Source organism: Physeter macrocephalus, chromosome 13, assembly GCF_002837175.3.
Source record: "Physeter macrocephalus isolate SW-GA chromosome 13, ASM283717v5, whole genome shotgun sequence".
NCBI classification, from domain to species: domain Eukaryota; kingdom Metazoa; phylum Chordata; class Mammalia; order Artiodactyla; family Physeteridae; genus Physeter; species Physeter macrocephalus.
In genome coordinates, this window is record NC_041226.1 from 79,409,411 (window position 1) to 79,425,423 (window position 16,013).

Here is a 16,013-nt window from a genome sequence, read left to right on the forward strand (position 1 = left end):
CGTGGAAGGGAAGCTGGTTCTTTCCCGCAAAGTCCCTCCCCGAGGCAGGACCCGAGCTGGAGGCCACGAGGCCTCGGGGTTCCTGTGTCCCCCTGAAGGATGCGTCTGTCCCCCAGGCTTTCCAGGACTGACAGGGCTGCAGGGGCCTCAGGGAGAGCCGGGACGGGCGGGAGCGCCCGGCACCAAAGGAGACTTCGGCTGGCCGGGGAGCCCAGGCCTACCAGGTAAGACCCCTCCGCTCTCTGCAGACACGAAGCAATGGCAACCTGCAAAGAGACCTTTACTTCCCAGAATGATGAACAGAAACCTGCGGGGAGACCTCAGGGTGACTCTCAGTCAGCGCCTGGGCGGTGCAGGGGCGGGACACAGGGACAGATGCAAGGGTCCCCACTGAGCGAGGTCTGGTGCAGCCCTTGGGGGCCTTGGGGAGTTACTCGGCCTGGCCTTGACAGGCCTCGGTCGGGGGACAGGCCCTTGGACACTCTCTTGTCCAGAGTTCGGGGGGCACAGCCCGACTCCACGTTCACTGCCCGCGTCACAGGAAGAACTGTCGCCTGCCTCCCAAGTCCCACTTTAGGAAAGCCGGTCCTCGGAAATCCGGAAGGAATGGAAATGATACCAGGCTGTTGGTTCCAAGCACCGTTTTTATACATACGGTGACTCACGGATCAGGAGAAGAAACACACAGCACTGCCCAGTCCCCTTCCGGTTGTAACGAGTCTCTAAAAAGTTTCCATGAAAACAGTTTTTAGGTTAATGGTTCTCCTGGTGACACAAGTGACTGATTTACATGTCACAGTATTTGCTCTACTTCCGGTTTGCCCAGCTTTCCAACACACTGGGTGGGCGACCGTATCACAGCAGAGAAAAGCATCTGATTCTGTTAAGGGTCCCCCTCTGCTCCCCCACGGAATAACCACGAGGGTCCTCCACAGGTCTGCCCGGCCTCCGCGGCATCGGCGGATTACACGGCTTGCCAGGCACCAAAGGCTTCCCAGGATCCCCAGGTACCAGATGGCAGTGGGGGAAGGGACCGGCTGGCCCATCAGGGACTCGGACGGGGGTCGGGGAGCTCAGGGAGCAGGGCGGGCTCCGTCCCTGAGGCCACGGGGACTCAGTCCCGTCTGGCTCCTCCACCGAAACGCTGCAGACCGGGGGCCCAGCCAACAGGCAGTGAGTTACTCCTCCCAGCTCTGGAGGCGAGAAGCTTGGGGTGGGTGCCGTCGCGGCAGAGTCCCGGTGAGGACCCTCTTCCCGGCTTCCCGCTGTGTCCGCGCGCGGTGGGGAAGGAGAGCGAGCTCTCTGGTGTCGCTTCTTATAAGGACGCCGATCCTATCGGGGCCCTTTCACCCCAAACGCCTCCCAAAGGCCCACCTCCAGACCCCATCACATGGTGGGTTAGGGCTTTGACAGATGGGTTTGGAAAGGACGGTTCCCTTCACAGCACTGGCCTATGGGGGTTTTGGCGGGGCGGGGTGTTCTGTAAGGAGACCTTTAAGAAATTGTTAGAAGCTGCTCTGGGAAGTTATTGTAACACTTTTCTTCCTGAAGGAGATATAAAGCCCATGCTTTCCAAAAGCCAATGACAGAATGAGCTTTGCAAGATTAGCCCCTTCTGGGTGGGATCTCAGAATACCATCTGCGTGTCCATCTATTCCTCAAAGGGGATGAGATCCCCTTTGTGCAGAAAGCTTCCTCTTTACCCTTGTCTCCCTCTGGGAAGCTGCCATCACATGTGCAAAACTCTCGGTGACTTCCCTGAAATTTCTTTATTTTAAATTTAGTTCCTTTCATCTTAAATCTTAATGCCCTGTCTTTGCATTTAATTTTTAAAATGTATTAATTGGACTAATAGTATTTGTAGGGCGTATTATTAATATGTTTTTTAAGGACAACTTTTATTGTTTTCAGATTATAAAAGTTGTTTGTGCTGAGTAGAGAAAAGCTTAAAAAAATACGCTTAAGCAAAAGAAAGAAAAATACCCATAGTTCTACCACTGCTTTTAGAATAGTCTCTTTATAGATGTTTTGTGTAATCAAACATTCATCTGTCAACAGGTAAATTTGGATGTGTGTAATCATATATAAATTCACACACTCATGCTTCAGTTAACATTTCAATTCGAGTTTAGATGGTCAAGTTATGTCACTCTTTCTGACACCAACTACTTGGAGCCCCTGATACGGGAACAGGGAAGGTTGTAAATAGCATTTCCCTTTTCAGCCTAACTCAGGCTTAGCACCAGGAGCCCGGGGCCCTCGGCAGGTCTCAGCTGCAGGACCTTCTGCATCCTGGAATCTGGGATTTCTCCGGGGGGCCTCGGCGGTCTCCCCTACAAAGCAAAGGGGTTCGGTTACGATTCCCAGGATTCCTTCCAAGTGGCGGCGCCTGGGGCACCGAGGCCCCCTAGGAAGCTGAAACCGCCACGGCTGCCAGCGGGTTCTCCGTTTCTGAGTCTCACTGAGAGCGTTACTATCCCTCCACCCATGAAAGTGGACTCTGCCCCTTGAAGACACTGGCGTCTGCTTGTCACCCCGGCCACAGGTGCGGACATCCACGGGGACGCCGGCTTCCCAGGTCCTGCCGGGGCCAGGGGTGACCCAGGAGAGGCCAACACCCGTCCAGGCCCCGCAGGAGCCCCGGGACGAAAAGGGGAGCGTGGAGTCCCAGGTGAGGCCAACACCCCAGCATCACCATCTGCACCCCCAGAACCACAGTGTCCGTGAGTCTGAGAGATGAGAGGCCGGGGGCAGGGCAGGTGCTGGCTCCTCTAGGGAGAATTTCTTTTTTTTTTTTTTTTTTTTGCGGTACGCGGGCCTCTCCCGTTGCGGAGCACAGGCTCCGGACGCGCAGGCTCAGTGGCCACGGCTCACGGGCCCGGCCGCTCCGCGGCACGTGGGATCCTCCCGGACCGGGGCGCGAACCCGCGTCCCCTGCGTCGGCAGGCGGGCTCTCAACCGCTGCGTCACCAGGGAAGCCCTAGGGAGAATTTCTTGTTGCAAACCTCCCACTAGTGTTCCATCGTTTATACTCTGTCATAATCTTACGCCGCTGGGGTTAGCTATTGACCACACTCCCTTGTAGGGCGGATAAGATCACACTCCTTCCCCTCGGTGCCCCCAGGGTTAGGTGTGCACCGGTACAGGGCCCTGGCTGTGACACGCGCACGGGAGTGTTGGACAGATGAGTGAATGAACGCATCACCGCCCCTGAGCTGTGCCTGCGTGCCAGGCCTGGCCCATGGCGGGAGCAGCCAGGGAGGGGTGGTCTCAGCCGCTGAACACAAGCCCCAGCCCCCCGCCCCCTGCCCATCCACCAGCAAACCAGGCTCGACCTAAACTGAGAGGGAGGCGCCCCAGCAGGTGCTCTCGGCCCAGCGCTTGTCTTCTGACGGCCGGGGCCCGCCCCCGCCCCCCCCAGCTCAGCCCAGCATGCTGTCCACAGGCGCCGTCTGGGCAGCCGGCAGGGGTGCTGGACCAGACAGGCCCGTCACACCTGGGCTTCCGAGACCAGGGCCTGAGCGCCCGTGCTCTGGTCAGAATTACCCCCGAAGCTAGACCCATCGACACCCAAAGGAGAAGCCAGGCTCTGAGGAGGCCAGCGACCCTGATCTCCTATGGGGTCGGGTATCTCAAGGCCCACGGACCGCATCGTCTGATTCTCCAGGGTCTCCCCTTTCATCAAGTGGAAACTGCAGAATTCCCTGATATCCAAGCCCCACAGCATTGATCTGAAGGCAGGAGAAGGAGGGGGGCCGGCCAACTGGGGCCTTCCTGTGAGTCCTGAGGGGCTGCGTGGGGTTCACACAGCTCCACCCAGGGCCGAGGACCCAGGCTCAGGCCACCGGCACAGCCCACCCAGGGCCGAGGACCCAGGCTCAGGCCACCGGCACAGGACCACCCACACTGTCGCTGAGGCCTGAGGGAAGCACGTGTAACACAGTTTTCTCTGTGAAGCACATCCCAGCCTTCCTGAAACTCTGGACAGCACTTCAGCATGACACTTGGGGGCCACTCTAAACAGTGAAATCACCCACAAAAAGCACAGAAGTGCAGAAAACGCGGCACTAAACAGACATTAGGAGGATCCTTGTTGACACTCTGAGCTGGGACTCAAACACTCTCCCCCTCCTGCTTGTCCGAGAGCGCTGCGGGTATTGACTGGGGGTCACCAGCAAATCTCAGTTGAGGAAGCAGGATGGCAAGGACAGAGTCTGTGGGCAGTGAGGACGGACTCTGCCCAGGACGCTGGACGTCCGTCGGGATCCAGGATCCTGAAGGACGGCACGGGGAGGGCTGAAATACCAGTGCCGGCCATCCTGGCCATCCTGAGCCTTCCCACGACGGCTGCTCTCTGGGCCAACAGGGCTGCCCTGTCAGTGACGCCCTTCCCTCAGGGTACGGCCAGGTGTCACCACAGGTGGCCCCATCAGCTGTCCCTTGGGCAGGTAGCATGCCGGTGAGGACAACATCCCAGCAGAGGCAGGTCCACGGGACCCTCTAGGCAGCAGGAGGGGCTGGTGGGACTGGGGGCGGGCGGCGTGGCCCCCGTCTCCCCAGACCCGCCCCGAGAGCCTGCGCTGGGCGCCTTCCATCCCTGCCTCTCCTTGTTGGCCCTGCTCTTGGACTGACAGGTGAGGGCACAGAGAGGAAACAAGATGAAAAGCTGGGTGCTGCTACTAACCAACTTCTATTTCTCTCCTAAGGGGAACGAGGCCCGGTCGGGAGTCCAGGACTTCAGGGGTTTCCAGGCATCACCCCCCCTTCCAACATCTCTGGGTTACCAGGTGACGCAGGTGCGCCTGGGATATTTGGCCTGGAAGGTAAGCAGGGCTCACGCTTGGATACAGTGGAATCTCTGGGGACAGGAGCTGGCCATGACCTGATTGCTTGAGGGATAGAACGCTTTCGTTGTCCCCTTGAGGGCATAATGCTGAGTGAGATAAGCCAGACAGAAGAGGACACATACTGTCTGATAGGAGGTCCCTAAGTAACCACATTCGCAGAGACAGAAAGAGATAGTGGGGGCCAGGAGCCGGGGGAGGGGGCGTTAGTGTTTAATGGGGACCGAGCTTCCGCTGGGAAGATGAAGAAGTTCCGAGAAGGACGGTGGTGATGGCTGCACGGCAGCGTGAACGCGCCTCATGCCACTGAACTGAACGCTGAAAACTGGTTAAAACGTTAACGTTTATGTTATGTATATTTTACCACAATAAAAACCGAAGCTGCCCGGTGTCACAAACTTGCCAGAGCCGGTCCCCTGCAGGGGTGACTTTGCATCCGGCCTCCTGGCCGCGACTGTGTCTTCCTCCCGTGTACACTCGCCTTTCTTGGCACTGATGCCAACAGGTTACCGAGGTCCCCCGGGGCCACCTGGGCCCGTGGCTCTTCCTGGAATCAAAGGAGATGAGGGGAGTCCCGGAGCCCCCGGAAACCCAGGGACCAAAGGATGGGTCGGGGACTCCGGGCCCCAGGGCCGGCCTGGCGTGTTCGGGCTCCTGGGAGAAAAAGGTAAGCGTCGGTGCCCGTGGGGGGCTCCTCTCGGGGAGGCTGGCGGCGCTGGTCAGAGATGGCCAGAGCCCCCGCCCAGCCCCACGTGTCCTCAACGTCCTCTTGTCCGGAAGGGCCCAGAGGGGAGCAAGGATTCATGGGCAACGCAGGCGCCGCCGGGAGTGTGGGAGACCGAGGCCCCAAGGGACCCAAAGGAGACCGAGGGCTCCCGGGTAAGTGTGTCTCAGAGGGCACACCTGGGAGGTCATTCTGTCACGGCGACGTGGCGGTGAGACGGGGCTTGTTGGAAGGGCTCCGAGCGACTTCCAGGGGGGTTATCACCCACCCCGCCTCTAGAGAGCGCGGTGGCTCAAAGGAAGCTCCAGAATTGGTTCAGTGGGTCAAAAATGGAATAGAGACCAGAGCAAGGGAGCAAAGTGGTCCTCACGCATCATCTGGCCCTGCTCTTCCCTTTCCAGGTGCCCCGGGCGCTGTGGGCGCCCCGGGGATTGCAGGAATACCCCAGAGGATTGCCATCCAGCGGGGGCCAGTGGGTCCGCAGGGAAGGAGAGGCCCCCCGGGGCCTCAGGGGGAGATGGGACCCCAGGGCCGCCCGGGAGAACCAGGTAGGAGCCCTGCTGCGGGGCCACCGCTCGTTTCCTGTTTGCTCTGCTTTCGCTTTTGTTCTCCTGCTGGAAAGCACCGGCTGAGCGCCAGTGCTGGAGCATCGCATCCTTCCCGGGGCACTCACGCGTGTCTCGGTGGCTGTGCAGGTTTCCGCGGGACTCCAGGGAAGGCGGGGCCCCAGGGAAGAGGCGGCGTGTCAGCTGTTCCCGGGTTCCGAGGAGACCAGGGGCCCGTGGGGCTGCAGGGGCCCGTTGGCTATGAAGGTGAGTGATGGGTGACGGAAGGAGGCAGAGGGCAGGGAGCTTCCTCCGGGTCCCGCTGTGAGTCTGATCAGTGGAGCGTGGTGTACGGGGAGGGGTCAGACGAGCCCCGAGATGAGCAGAGAAGAGGGGCTGCACCCCCTAGCCCAGAGCCTGGGGCCCCCGCTGCAGCCTGGGTCCTGGGCAAGGTCCATATACCTGCTCCCACCCGGCGTCCCCTGCACCTGGCAGAACACCTGGCACAGAGTCCCCAGGACAGGCCGGCCTCCTTCCTTCCTCTGAGACATCTGCGGGTGCCTCAGAGAAGGAAGCAGCTGACATGCTTCGAGAGACAAGATTCCTAAAGCTCTTGAAGGCCGGAAACTATGAGCTGAAAGTCACCGATTACATTACAGAGCCACTGTGAAGTCTTATATCATCGACTTCTTAAAATTATTTGCACGTGTGCAGGATGGGATAGGCCAGAAATAATAGCAATCCATGCAAAAAAAAAAAAAAAAAAAAAGTCTTGAGATTTGGTGTAATCCACCTGCGCTCGGTTTGAGCCCGTGGTGTGAACACTGTTCTGACAGTAAAGGCGGGCTGCACGGTCAGCGCCCAGATCGCAGGAAGCACATCGCGACCCACGGCCAGGAGAGTGTAAAATGCGGGGGGATGCAACCCGAGACACGCATGGCGGGGCCGGGGGCGGCGCATCCAGGCAAGGGGCCGAGACAGTGCAGGGTGGAGGGCCCGTCCTCTGAGAAAGGCAGGATCACCCAGGACGGCTGATTTCAGAGGTCTGAAGGGTTGTCCTGTTGGGGGCAGGTCAGCCGTTCTGCAACGTCGGGGCCAGAAGCGGGCCCCCGGGTGGACATCTGGGGAGGTGGGCTTCTAACCTTGGGAACGGCCGCTCCCCGAAGCATCAGCAGGGGGACCTGCCGCCTGGGGTAGAGGAGGTGGGCGGGGCTGGACACGGTGCTTCCGAGACCCTTCTGACTTCCTGATGCTCTCATTCCTGCTCAGAACGGGGCGCCCTGGGGGGACGGCTCGCGGGGGAGGCTGAGTCCCTGCCCCTCGTTCACTCCCATCATTGCGGTCCCACGTACGGGGATGGGGTGCGGGCCTCCCCAGGAGGCTCCTGGTCCCAAAGGGCAGAGCCACCGAGACCCCGGCCCTCGGGGAAAAGCAGAGCAGGGCTGTGAATGTCGCCACGCGCGCAGCCAGCACGTGGGCTGCGGTCCGCACGGCAGCCGCAAGACGGCCTCTGTGTCTCGGGTCCCAGGGGAGCCAGGCCGCCCCGGGAGCCCCGGCCTGCCTGGCATGCCCGGCCGCAGCGCCAGCATCGGGCACCTCCTGGTGAAGCACAGCCAGACGGAGCAGGAGCCCATGTGCCCCGTGGGCATGAACAAGCTCTGGAGCGGATACAGCCTGCTGTACTTCGAGGGCCAGGAGAAGGCCCACAACCAGGACCTGGGTAGGTACCGCCCGCCGAGCTCGGCCGCCCCGCTGGCCACAGCGAGGCTGCCGAGTCCTCAGAAGGCAGCGAGATGCCCCAGCCTGGGGTCGGGAAGCAGACCCCGCCGCGGGGCCCTCGGCGGCCCAGCCTCTCGCTGCGCCGTCCCCCGGAGGCTGCCAGCGGGTCCCCGTCTTTCTCGCTTCTCGCCCCACGGTGTATAAGCAGTCAGGCCGGGGCCGTGAGGGGCTGGGGGGCACTTAGAACCCCGCAAAGCGGATATGGGGGCGTGTGTGCCGGTATTTATCCAAGGAAGCCTGGTTGCCGAAGGGAACTTAAAAGACCTAACAGCCCATGGAAAACGTGGCCAACACATACTAAAATTGGGGGCTTGGAGCGAGGGAGGCCATGTGTGTGGTGGGGAGATCCGTTGGGCTGAACCCAATGATTTGTGCACCTTCCCGTCCAGATAAGTTTGTTTGTTTGTTTTTTAAGTGAGACATAGCAAACAAGAATCAGGGCCTAAAACAGCAGAGACAGGGCAAGGCCAGCACAGGGCCCGGCAGGCCTCAGAGGGCAGAGCAGACACCCGGCTCTCAGCTGGAAAGCAGTCAGTGTGAAAGGGGAAATAACTCACTCTGGCCCTAAGATGAAGTCGGTGGAGTTATTTGGGGGGCAGAGTAACCAGGGTCCCTCTGGGAGGCACCTGGGTGCCATGCGCCAGGCCCCCATCTGGGATGCCATCGGCGGGTGCCGGGGGCTGGTGCTTTAAGACCCCCCGACGCGGGCCTCACCGGGGTGCTGTTCGCCATGTCTCCCCTCGCTCTGAGCCAGCCTGGTCCCGAGGTGGGCGGGAACCTCGGAAGGGCGCGGTGCCGGTGGAGTCGGCCCCTGAGGGGTTGGAAAGCCCCAGCCCGCCCTCCACCCCGCCCCGCGCATGGCTGAGCCCCGCCGGGGGGCCTGGAGGGGCATCTTCCCGGCACGCTCAGCGTGACGGTCCCTCCCTGCACCGCAGGGCTGGCGGGCTCCTGCCTGGCCCGGTTCAGCACCATGCCCTTCCTGTACTGCAACCCTGGCGATATCTGCTACTACGCCAGCCGGAACGACAAGTCCTACTGGCTCTCCACCACCGCCCCGCTGCCCATGATGCCTGTGGCCGAGGAGGACATCAGGCCCTACATCAGCCGCTGCTCCGTGTGCGAGGCCCCGGCCGTTGCCATCGCCGTCCACAGCCAGGACGTCTCCATCCCCCACTGCCCGCCTGGATGGCGGAGCTTGTGGATCGGATATTCCTTCCTCATGGTACGTGGTGCTTGCCTGCTGTCTCTCAGCGCGCGGGCCCAGGTGCAAACTGAGTTCCTCTCCCCAGCCGCGGCCTGGCCTTTGGAAGACTCACCCGGGCAGTTGTTCAGGTTGTGCACTGCACAAGGGCACCTGGCCCAGGGGAGGGGTGAGAGCTGGAATACCGCCTGCACTTTGCTCACTGAGCCGTGTTAGGCCTGGAGCTGCCCCTACCCAGAAGTCACCCATTAATTTGCCACCAGGCCTTTGTACAGCCTTAATTAGGATAAATGTGGCTATCATGATAGCATCCCTTACAACTTTCCTGTTTACCATCAGAGGGAGAAAGGAAAGTCCAGTGGGGAGGGTGGGTCTTGTATTGCATTTATATTTATTATGACTGTGGTAATTCCCACTATACTGACCGGATGCCCAATGTGTTAAATATTTCATAAATTATATTAATAACATTTTATATATATATATATATATATATATATATAAATTATACCAAGTTTGCTAATCTTATCAAAACAACAGAAAAAAAAAAACCTGGATTCTGGCAAAGGAAGGAGAAGACAAGTGTTGATTTTTTAACATTTTTTAAGGTATTGCTGCTACAATAATTTGAAGCAACAGGATACTAAGTTCTGTGCTGGGACAGGCAACTGTCTGCTTTTCAGGAGCTAATCATGTCAGGGGGCTTTGGTGGATGGACAGAGCTCTGGTCCCCTCGAGAAATTCAAAAATGAAAAACGAGCCTCTTCCTTGTGAAGGGAGTGATTACACTGTATCCAAAAAGGTCAGACAGCCCTTCTTTTATTAGCAGTTACATCTGGAGCTGTGGCAGGGATCAGGGATAAGCACACATGATCCTCAGTAAGCGCCTCCTGCCAGCCTGGCCCTTGACACCCCCAAGGCGGGTGACAAGAGGACCACGGTCCCCTCGCCCCGCTGTACAACCAGGGCGGCACTGATGGGCTGCCCACACCTTCCCTTCCGAGAACACGGAAGCACCTGCTGGCACAGACGCCGGAGAGCCAGCACACAGCTTAGTGTCCCCCCGCCTGTCTGGGGGATGGTCCCTGTCTTGTCTGCACACAAGACACACTTTGATCCACCGCTGCCACAGCAGCAAAGACGTCGGCCCCCCTTACCTCAGTGATCCCTCTCGAAGCTGGTCTGGTGGCGACTGTAAGTCTCCAGCCGGCCATCGGTTTACTTTTCCCTTTCGATTCAAATGAGGTCCTCACAGGCCAGGTGTCCAACGAGTGATTCTCTTAAGAGACATCAGCTGCTCGAGTCCCAAAGCCAGAGGCTTGTCCGCTGAGGCGAGCACATTGGAAAAGGGGTGTGTGTGTGCGTGCTTGTGCGTGTGTGTGCACGTGCGTGGGGGAACCAGGAGGGCCTCGGCTCTTTCAGGCCGACGCGGGGGCTTGAGATGCGCCGTGAAGACACGCCGGCTCGTCTCTGCCAGCAGCACACACTAGCTCTGTTTGGGAAGGCTTCCGCATTCTGTGAGCAGAAAACTGTTCAGAGGCTTTTGTTCTTTGCTGCTTCATTTGAAGAAAAGGTTAAACTGGCCTTCTGCCCAGATATCTCACAGGACAGCCTCTTCTGTGCCCTGCCCACCGTGGCTGAGGTGTTGTTCTAAATTCGCGGGTTCTGACACCACACTTAGCACTGGGCTTGCTGGACCGAGCCAGATGACACGTTTCAGAGAGAAGCTTTGCGATCCGGGGCCCCGCCACGCCCCTTCGTAAAAGCTAAACATGTTTATGAAACCAAGAGAAAGTAGAGCTTGAAAGTGGCAAAGAAAATCCCCTCCAACACTTGGCCGGGTCTCCCAAGCAGAATCATCTCAAGCAACTAATTGCTAATGTAACAACCCTCTGATTGAAAAAAACTAATTACACTAGTATTAGGTGTTCACTGTAGAAAAATCAGCAAGTAGAGCTTTTCTTAAAAAAATAATAAAATTCAAAGCACCCGTACTCCCCCTTCGTAAACGTTAGCAAAGGTGGAGGGCAGGAGGCACTTTGGTGCTTAATTTTTTTGTTTTTTCTTTTGTTTTTTTTTGGCTGCGCCACACGGCTTGCGGGCTCTTAGTTCCCTGACCGGGAACCGAACCTGGGCCCTCGGCAGTGAACGCGCAGAGTCCTAACCACTGGACGGCCAGGGAAGTCCATGGTGCTTAATTTTAATAGACCCTCTGGTTCTGACCCACATGTTGATTTTATTTTTTTTAATTTACTTTATTGAAGCATAGGTGACTTACAGTGTTGTCTTAATTTCCACCGTACAGCACAGTGACTCGGTCATACACATATATACATTCTTTTTCGTGTTCTTTCCCCTGATGGTTTATCCCAGGATATTGCACAGAGTTCCGTGTGCTCTACAGCAGGACCCTGCTGTTGTATTTTTCCTTGAAAAGAAAAAGTTAACGTGTCGGCATCTCTTCCGCCCCGTCCCCCTACCCCGCACAGCACACGGCCGCGGGCGACGAAGGCGGCGGCCAGTCGCTGGTGTCGCCGGGCAGCTGCCTGGAGGACTTCCGAGCCACGCCATTCATTGAGTGCAACGGCGCCCGAGGCACCTGCCACTACTACGCCAACAAGTACAGCTTCTGGCTCACCACCATCCCCGAGCAGAGCTTCCAGGGCACGCCCTCGGCCGACACGCTCAAGGCGGGCCTCATTCGCACCCACATCAGCCGCTGCCAGGTGTGCATGAAGAACCTGTGACGTCGGGGCCGCCCCGCCGGACACGCTTCTCCAGGGGACACGCAGCCGGGGGGCCGCTTTGGTGCTTATTCTTAACTTATTACCTCAGATGCCGACCCAAAAATTGACTTCATTGTTTTTTCTTTAAAAAACAAACCAAAAGACTAATAAAATAAGGGCCACCAAAGGAATTCAGCACCAGCACTTCGACCAAATAACCCCGTGGCATCCAAGGCGCTGCCCTCTCTCCCCACGTCTGTAGGACACCCTGACCCCCCCCAAAATGGAAAACCACGAACCCTCCCTCTCAGGCCATCCGCCCTAGACGGTTCCACGCTCAGTGTAGCTCACGTCCTCCCGTGTATCTACGTAGTCACTGCGGTCTCAGCCGCCACTGATAACCCACTGATTGAGCTCGACGGGGAGGTGCAGAGAGATGAGGCCGCGCAGCCTGCGGGCTCCCGAGCTCACTCCCGCTGCTCCACACGGGGGGCCCCTGGGGGCGGACCCAGCCCTGCTCTCCGCGCCCCCATGGTGACCGCGCCCTCTCCTCCCAAACGCGGGCAGCGCGAAGGATCCTGGTCCCCTCGGGAAGGCCGACTGTGCCTTTTGTTTTAAACGCCATCGATGTCCGCAGCTATCACCCTCCCACCACCCCTTACAGACCGCTGGGTTCGGCAAAACTCACGTAGAAGCGAAGACCTTCTCACCGTCTGTTGTCAGCCAGGCTGCGTGACAGCAAACTCTGTAGGGTCGGAAGTGATGCTTCCACCGCCCCCAGGCCGTCCCTGGACATTTACCCTCCGTACTTTGCGCAGAATTGTATTCCTATGACCACTCCATCCTCTGTAACGACCCCCCAATAAAAGTTCGTTTGGAACATTTTTATACCCCGAGTCATCGCCTGCCGAATTTCCTCGAGTCCATAGAGCACAAACTTCGCCGTGAACCCCAAACACTGCAGCCGGGCCCAAGTGCGAGCCCTGCACCCAGCTCGGCACCGCGCAGCTGTTTTTCCCAAGTTTCAGCAGATTGAACGCAAGCCTGTGGTGTTGTCATTCGTTTGCCAGGCAACTGTGTTTGTGTGTATAACGCGCTAGTGTTTACAGAAGACACGCACCATCGCTCATGGGGTTCTTAGGACGGGTGCCAGTCCTTCACCAGCCCCGCCACAACATCCCAACAAAATCCCAGGGTTCCCAAGAAATAGCCTCCAAGACACATTTCCGGCTTCAGTTCCTCTGGAACCTGGCTGACCTTCAGGCACCCAACTCACAGAATTTATTTTTACCCTTTAAAATTCAATCTCATATTAAACTTTTTCTAAGTACAATTTCTACAGTTAACAAGGTGGCAGTGTTATAACAATAGTTCCACGTGATACTGTTATTTGAAGGAGATCGGCACCTGCCTGGCCTGCACACCCCCAGCGGCCGCCCAGGTCAAGGACTCTGCTCCGGAGGGTTAAGTGGGGACGTGACTGCAGGCGGTGGGATGGGGCCTGGGCAGGGCGACCCCGGAAGCAGGGCACCCCACCAAGGGGGCTGCCACTGTGGAGGGCTCAGGGTTCAGTCCTGCGGGGACCCGCCGAGGGAGGCCACAGGAGGACACTCAGATGGTCCCCCCCAGGCGTGGGAAAGGCACATTTTCAGCCTCCAGCTCTTGCCCCCAGGGTTCAGGCTGCCTCACATGTCCGGGGCTGAGGGGGCTGCTAGCACCCCAGGTGGAGGTATCAGAGAACCAGGTGAAGCTGATGCAAGGCATCGTAGGCTACACCTGCGGACATCCGGTTTCCGTAGCAACAGCTGCGGCGGACAAGGTGAGCCTAGAGGCTGAGGCCAGGGCCTGAGAGGTGCCCGGCACAGGGAGGTGAAGGGACAGCTGCTTTAAAGATTCTTTAAGTTGTAGAGTGTCTTGTAATTCTCAAAAGTTTCAGATGCACGATTTCATATGGTTTAGCTTTGATGCCTCTGTGAGGTTCGCACATCAGGGGTACGTGCCCAGCATTAAACACTGAACCTCACGCCTAAAATACATAAGGCGAGAAGACCAAGATCGAGGTCTCGATACATAACTGGATTCCAAAATGTCGACCGTAAAATAGAAACCAAACGCAAATAATCCATAACCCCAACACCTGTTTGTGCAACGAAGCTCAGACCCTGTGCAAGGAGAGCAGGTGAAGATTCCTAGTCAGGATCAAACAGCCAACCTTCTGAACCTTGAAAATTCACACTCTGCCCTTCACAGACCCTTGCGTGTTGCGTGAGATTTTTCTGGCCTAGTTTCTCAGGGCCGAGAGTAACCGCCAGCCCGGAAGCTAAGTGTACGTGAGTGGCTGATGCTGTCCCCCCATTTTCCAGAGAGTGGGTGCCCTGAGGTTACAATCACTGTCTCGCGACTGCTTCATAAGGTGGCTTTCCTCACCCCTCGCACAGACCATGCCAGGACCCACGTTAAACCAGAGGAGGTGCCTCTGGAAGCATCCTGGCTGGTCGGAGGGGCACCAGGAAAGACGGAGAAAGTCCTGGGGTATCGCGCCAGCTTCCCGCTGCCTGAGAAGAGCGAGTCGGGCGGACGCCGGGGCAGCTCTGCGCCTGGGGGCCACCAGGGGAGCTGAACCGAAGACCCTGCTCGCCACGGTGGCGTCCTGAGAATTAAATCCGTTCCTACGTGTGGAAGGGCCCCAAGAGAGCTGGCGCGCACACCATGGTGTGAGTTTGGTGTCGTGTCCCAGCCTCAAGAAGAAGGGGTTGGAGACTCCCTGCCATTGGAGGGTTTTAAAGCTGTTCCCACGGACAAGAGGTATCCAAAACAGGCTGTGCAGGGCTGAGGTAGAACCCTTCTGAAGGTAAATTCCTGACACGCACAGAAGGGGTGACATTGAGCTACGGGAGGACCGTGAAGCGGCAGGACAAACCCAAGTGAACGGTTTGCAGGGTATAAATACGGGAAATGGCAACCCTGCCACTCGAGAGCTACGTGGCACGTGGCCCGGTCAGCACACTCAGCAAGTGCCACAGGTACCCGCGAGCCACTGGGGAGGGTGACGTGAGCGCAGAGGCGTCCATCTGCCCGAGGGACACCCGGGCTCAGATCACACCGGGACGTGGCCCTGCCTCCAGGCTGCCGTTCCCAGAAAGAGGCCATCGCTCTTTTTTTTAAATATTTATAAATGCGGCATATTTATTTATTCCTTTGACAAGTATTTTTTCAAGAACGTATTTGTTGAAGGCACACATCAGTTGTCCTGAGTGGTAAGAATACCACACTGAACTAGACACACTTAGTGCCTGCCTGTAGAAATTTTAGTTTACTGGGGGATACAGGCAATTAATAAAGTGATTAAAATAAAGCTCCATGAATGTTATAAAAGGAAAAATTAGGGGTACAGGAGGAATACAGGGCAGAGATATTTGAACCAAAGAATTCCTCTTGGAGGAAGTGATTTTTTTTAAACTTTTTATTTTATATTGGAGTATAGTTGATTAACCATGTTGTGATAGTTTCAGGTGTACAGCAAAGTGATTCAGTTCTACAGATACATGTATCTATTCTTTTTCAAATTCTTTTCCCATTTTAGGTTGTGAGAGAATATTGAGCAGAGCTCCCTGCGTGATACAGTAGGTCCTTGCTGGTTATCTATTTTATATATAGCAGTGTGTACGTGTCAGTCCCAAACTACATATACATGTATCTATTCTTTTTCAAATTCTTTTCCCATTTTAGGTTGTGAGAGAATATTGAGCAGAGCTCCCTGCGTGATACAGTAGGTCCTTGCTGGTTATCTATTTTATATATAGCAGTGTGTACGTGTCAGTCCCAAACTCCCTATCCCTGCCCCCCACCCTTAAGTTCGTTCTCTAACTCTGTATGTTTCTGTTTTGTAAATACGTTCATTTGTGTCATTTCTTTTTAGATTCCGCAAATAAGCGATATCATACATCACTTATTTTTTTAAAAAGAGAAACAGCAGGTGTTAGGAGCTAACTGGAGGGGGAGGGGAGAATGCTGACATGGGTAACTTTGGAAACGAGGGAGGCCTGAGGCCGAAGGCCAAGGGCCCGCCCCCCCCATGGCTGTGCTCCCCCGATGCAGCCTCGACCCACATCGTCTGCTGCAACTGAACAATTAGGGAATGGACGGGGGCGCGGGGAGCGCGTTTCCCACCACCTGAGATGGGGGTTACAGCTG

At 57.0% G+C, this 16,013-nt stretch overlaps 1 protein-coding gene across 3 annotated transcripts in view; it reads left to right on the forward strand.

Annotated features, from left to right (window-relative positions):
* COL4A2 (collagen type IV alpha 2 chain) overlaps positions 1-12,715 on the forward strand; it is a 178,520-nt gene extending 165,805 nt beyond the window's left edge. For 2 of the 3 annotated variants that reach the window (XM_024123120.3, XM_024123122.2), the window contains 10 exons: positions 117-224; positions 936-1,007; positions 2,546-2,671; positions 4,707-4,823; positions 5,350-5,511; positions 5,625-5,723; positions 5,970-6,380; positions 7,642-7,833; positions 8,828-9,114; positions 11,583-12,715. In XM_024123120.3, the coding sequence (XP_023978888.1) occupies positions 117-224; positions 936-1,007; positions 2,546-2,671; positions 4,707-4,823; positions 5,350-5,511; positions 5,625-5,723; positions 5,970-6,380; positions 7,642-7,833; positions 8,828-9,114; positions 11,583-11,840 (1,832 nt within the window). In that variant the 3' untranslated portion in view covers positions 11,841-12,715. The remainder of the gene's footprint in view (positions 1-116; positions 225-935; positions 1,008-2,545; positions 2,672-4,706; positions 4,824-5,349; positions 5,512-5,624; positions 5,724-5,969; positions 6,381-7,641; positions 7,834-8,827; positions 9,115-11,582) is intronic. The other variant, XM_024123123.3, reaches the window with a different exon arrangement.
* Positions 12,716-16,013: the final 3,298 nt, after the last annotated feature.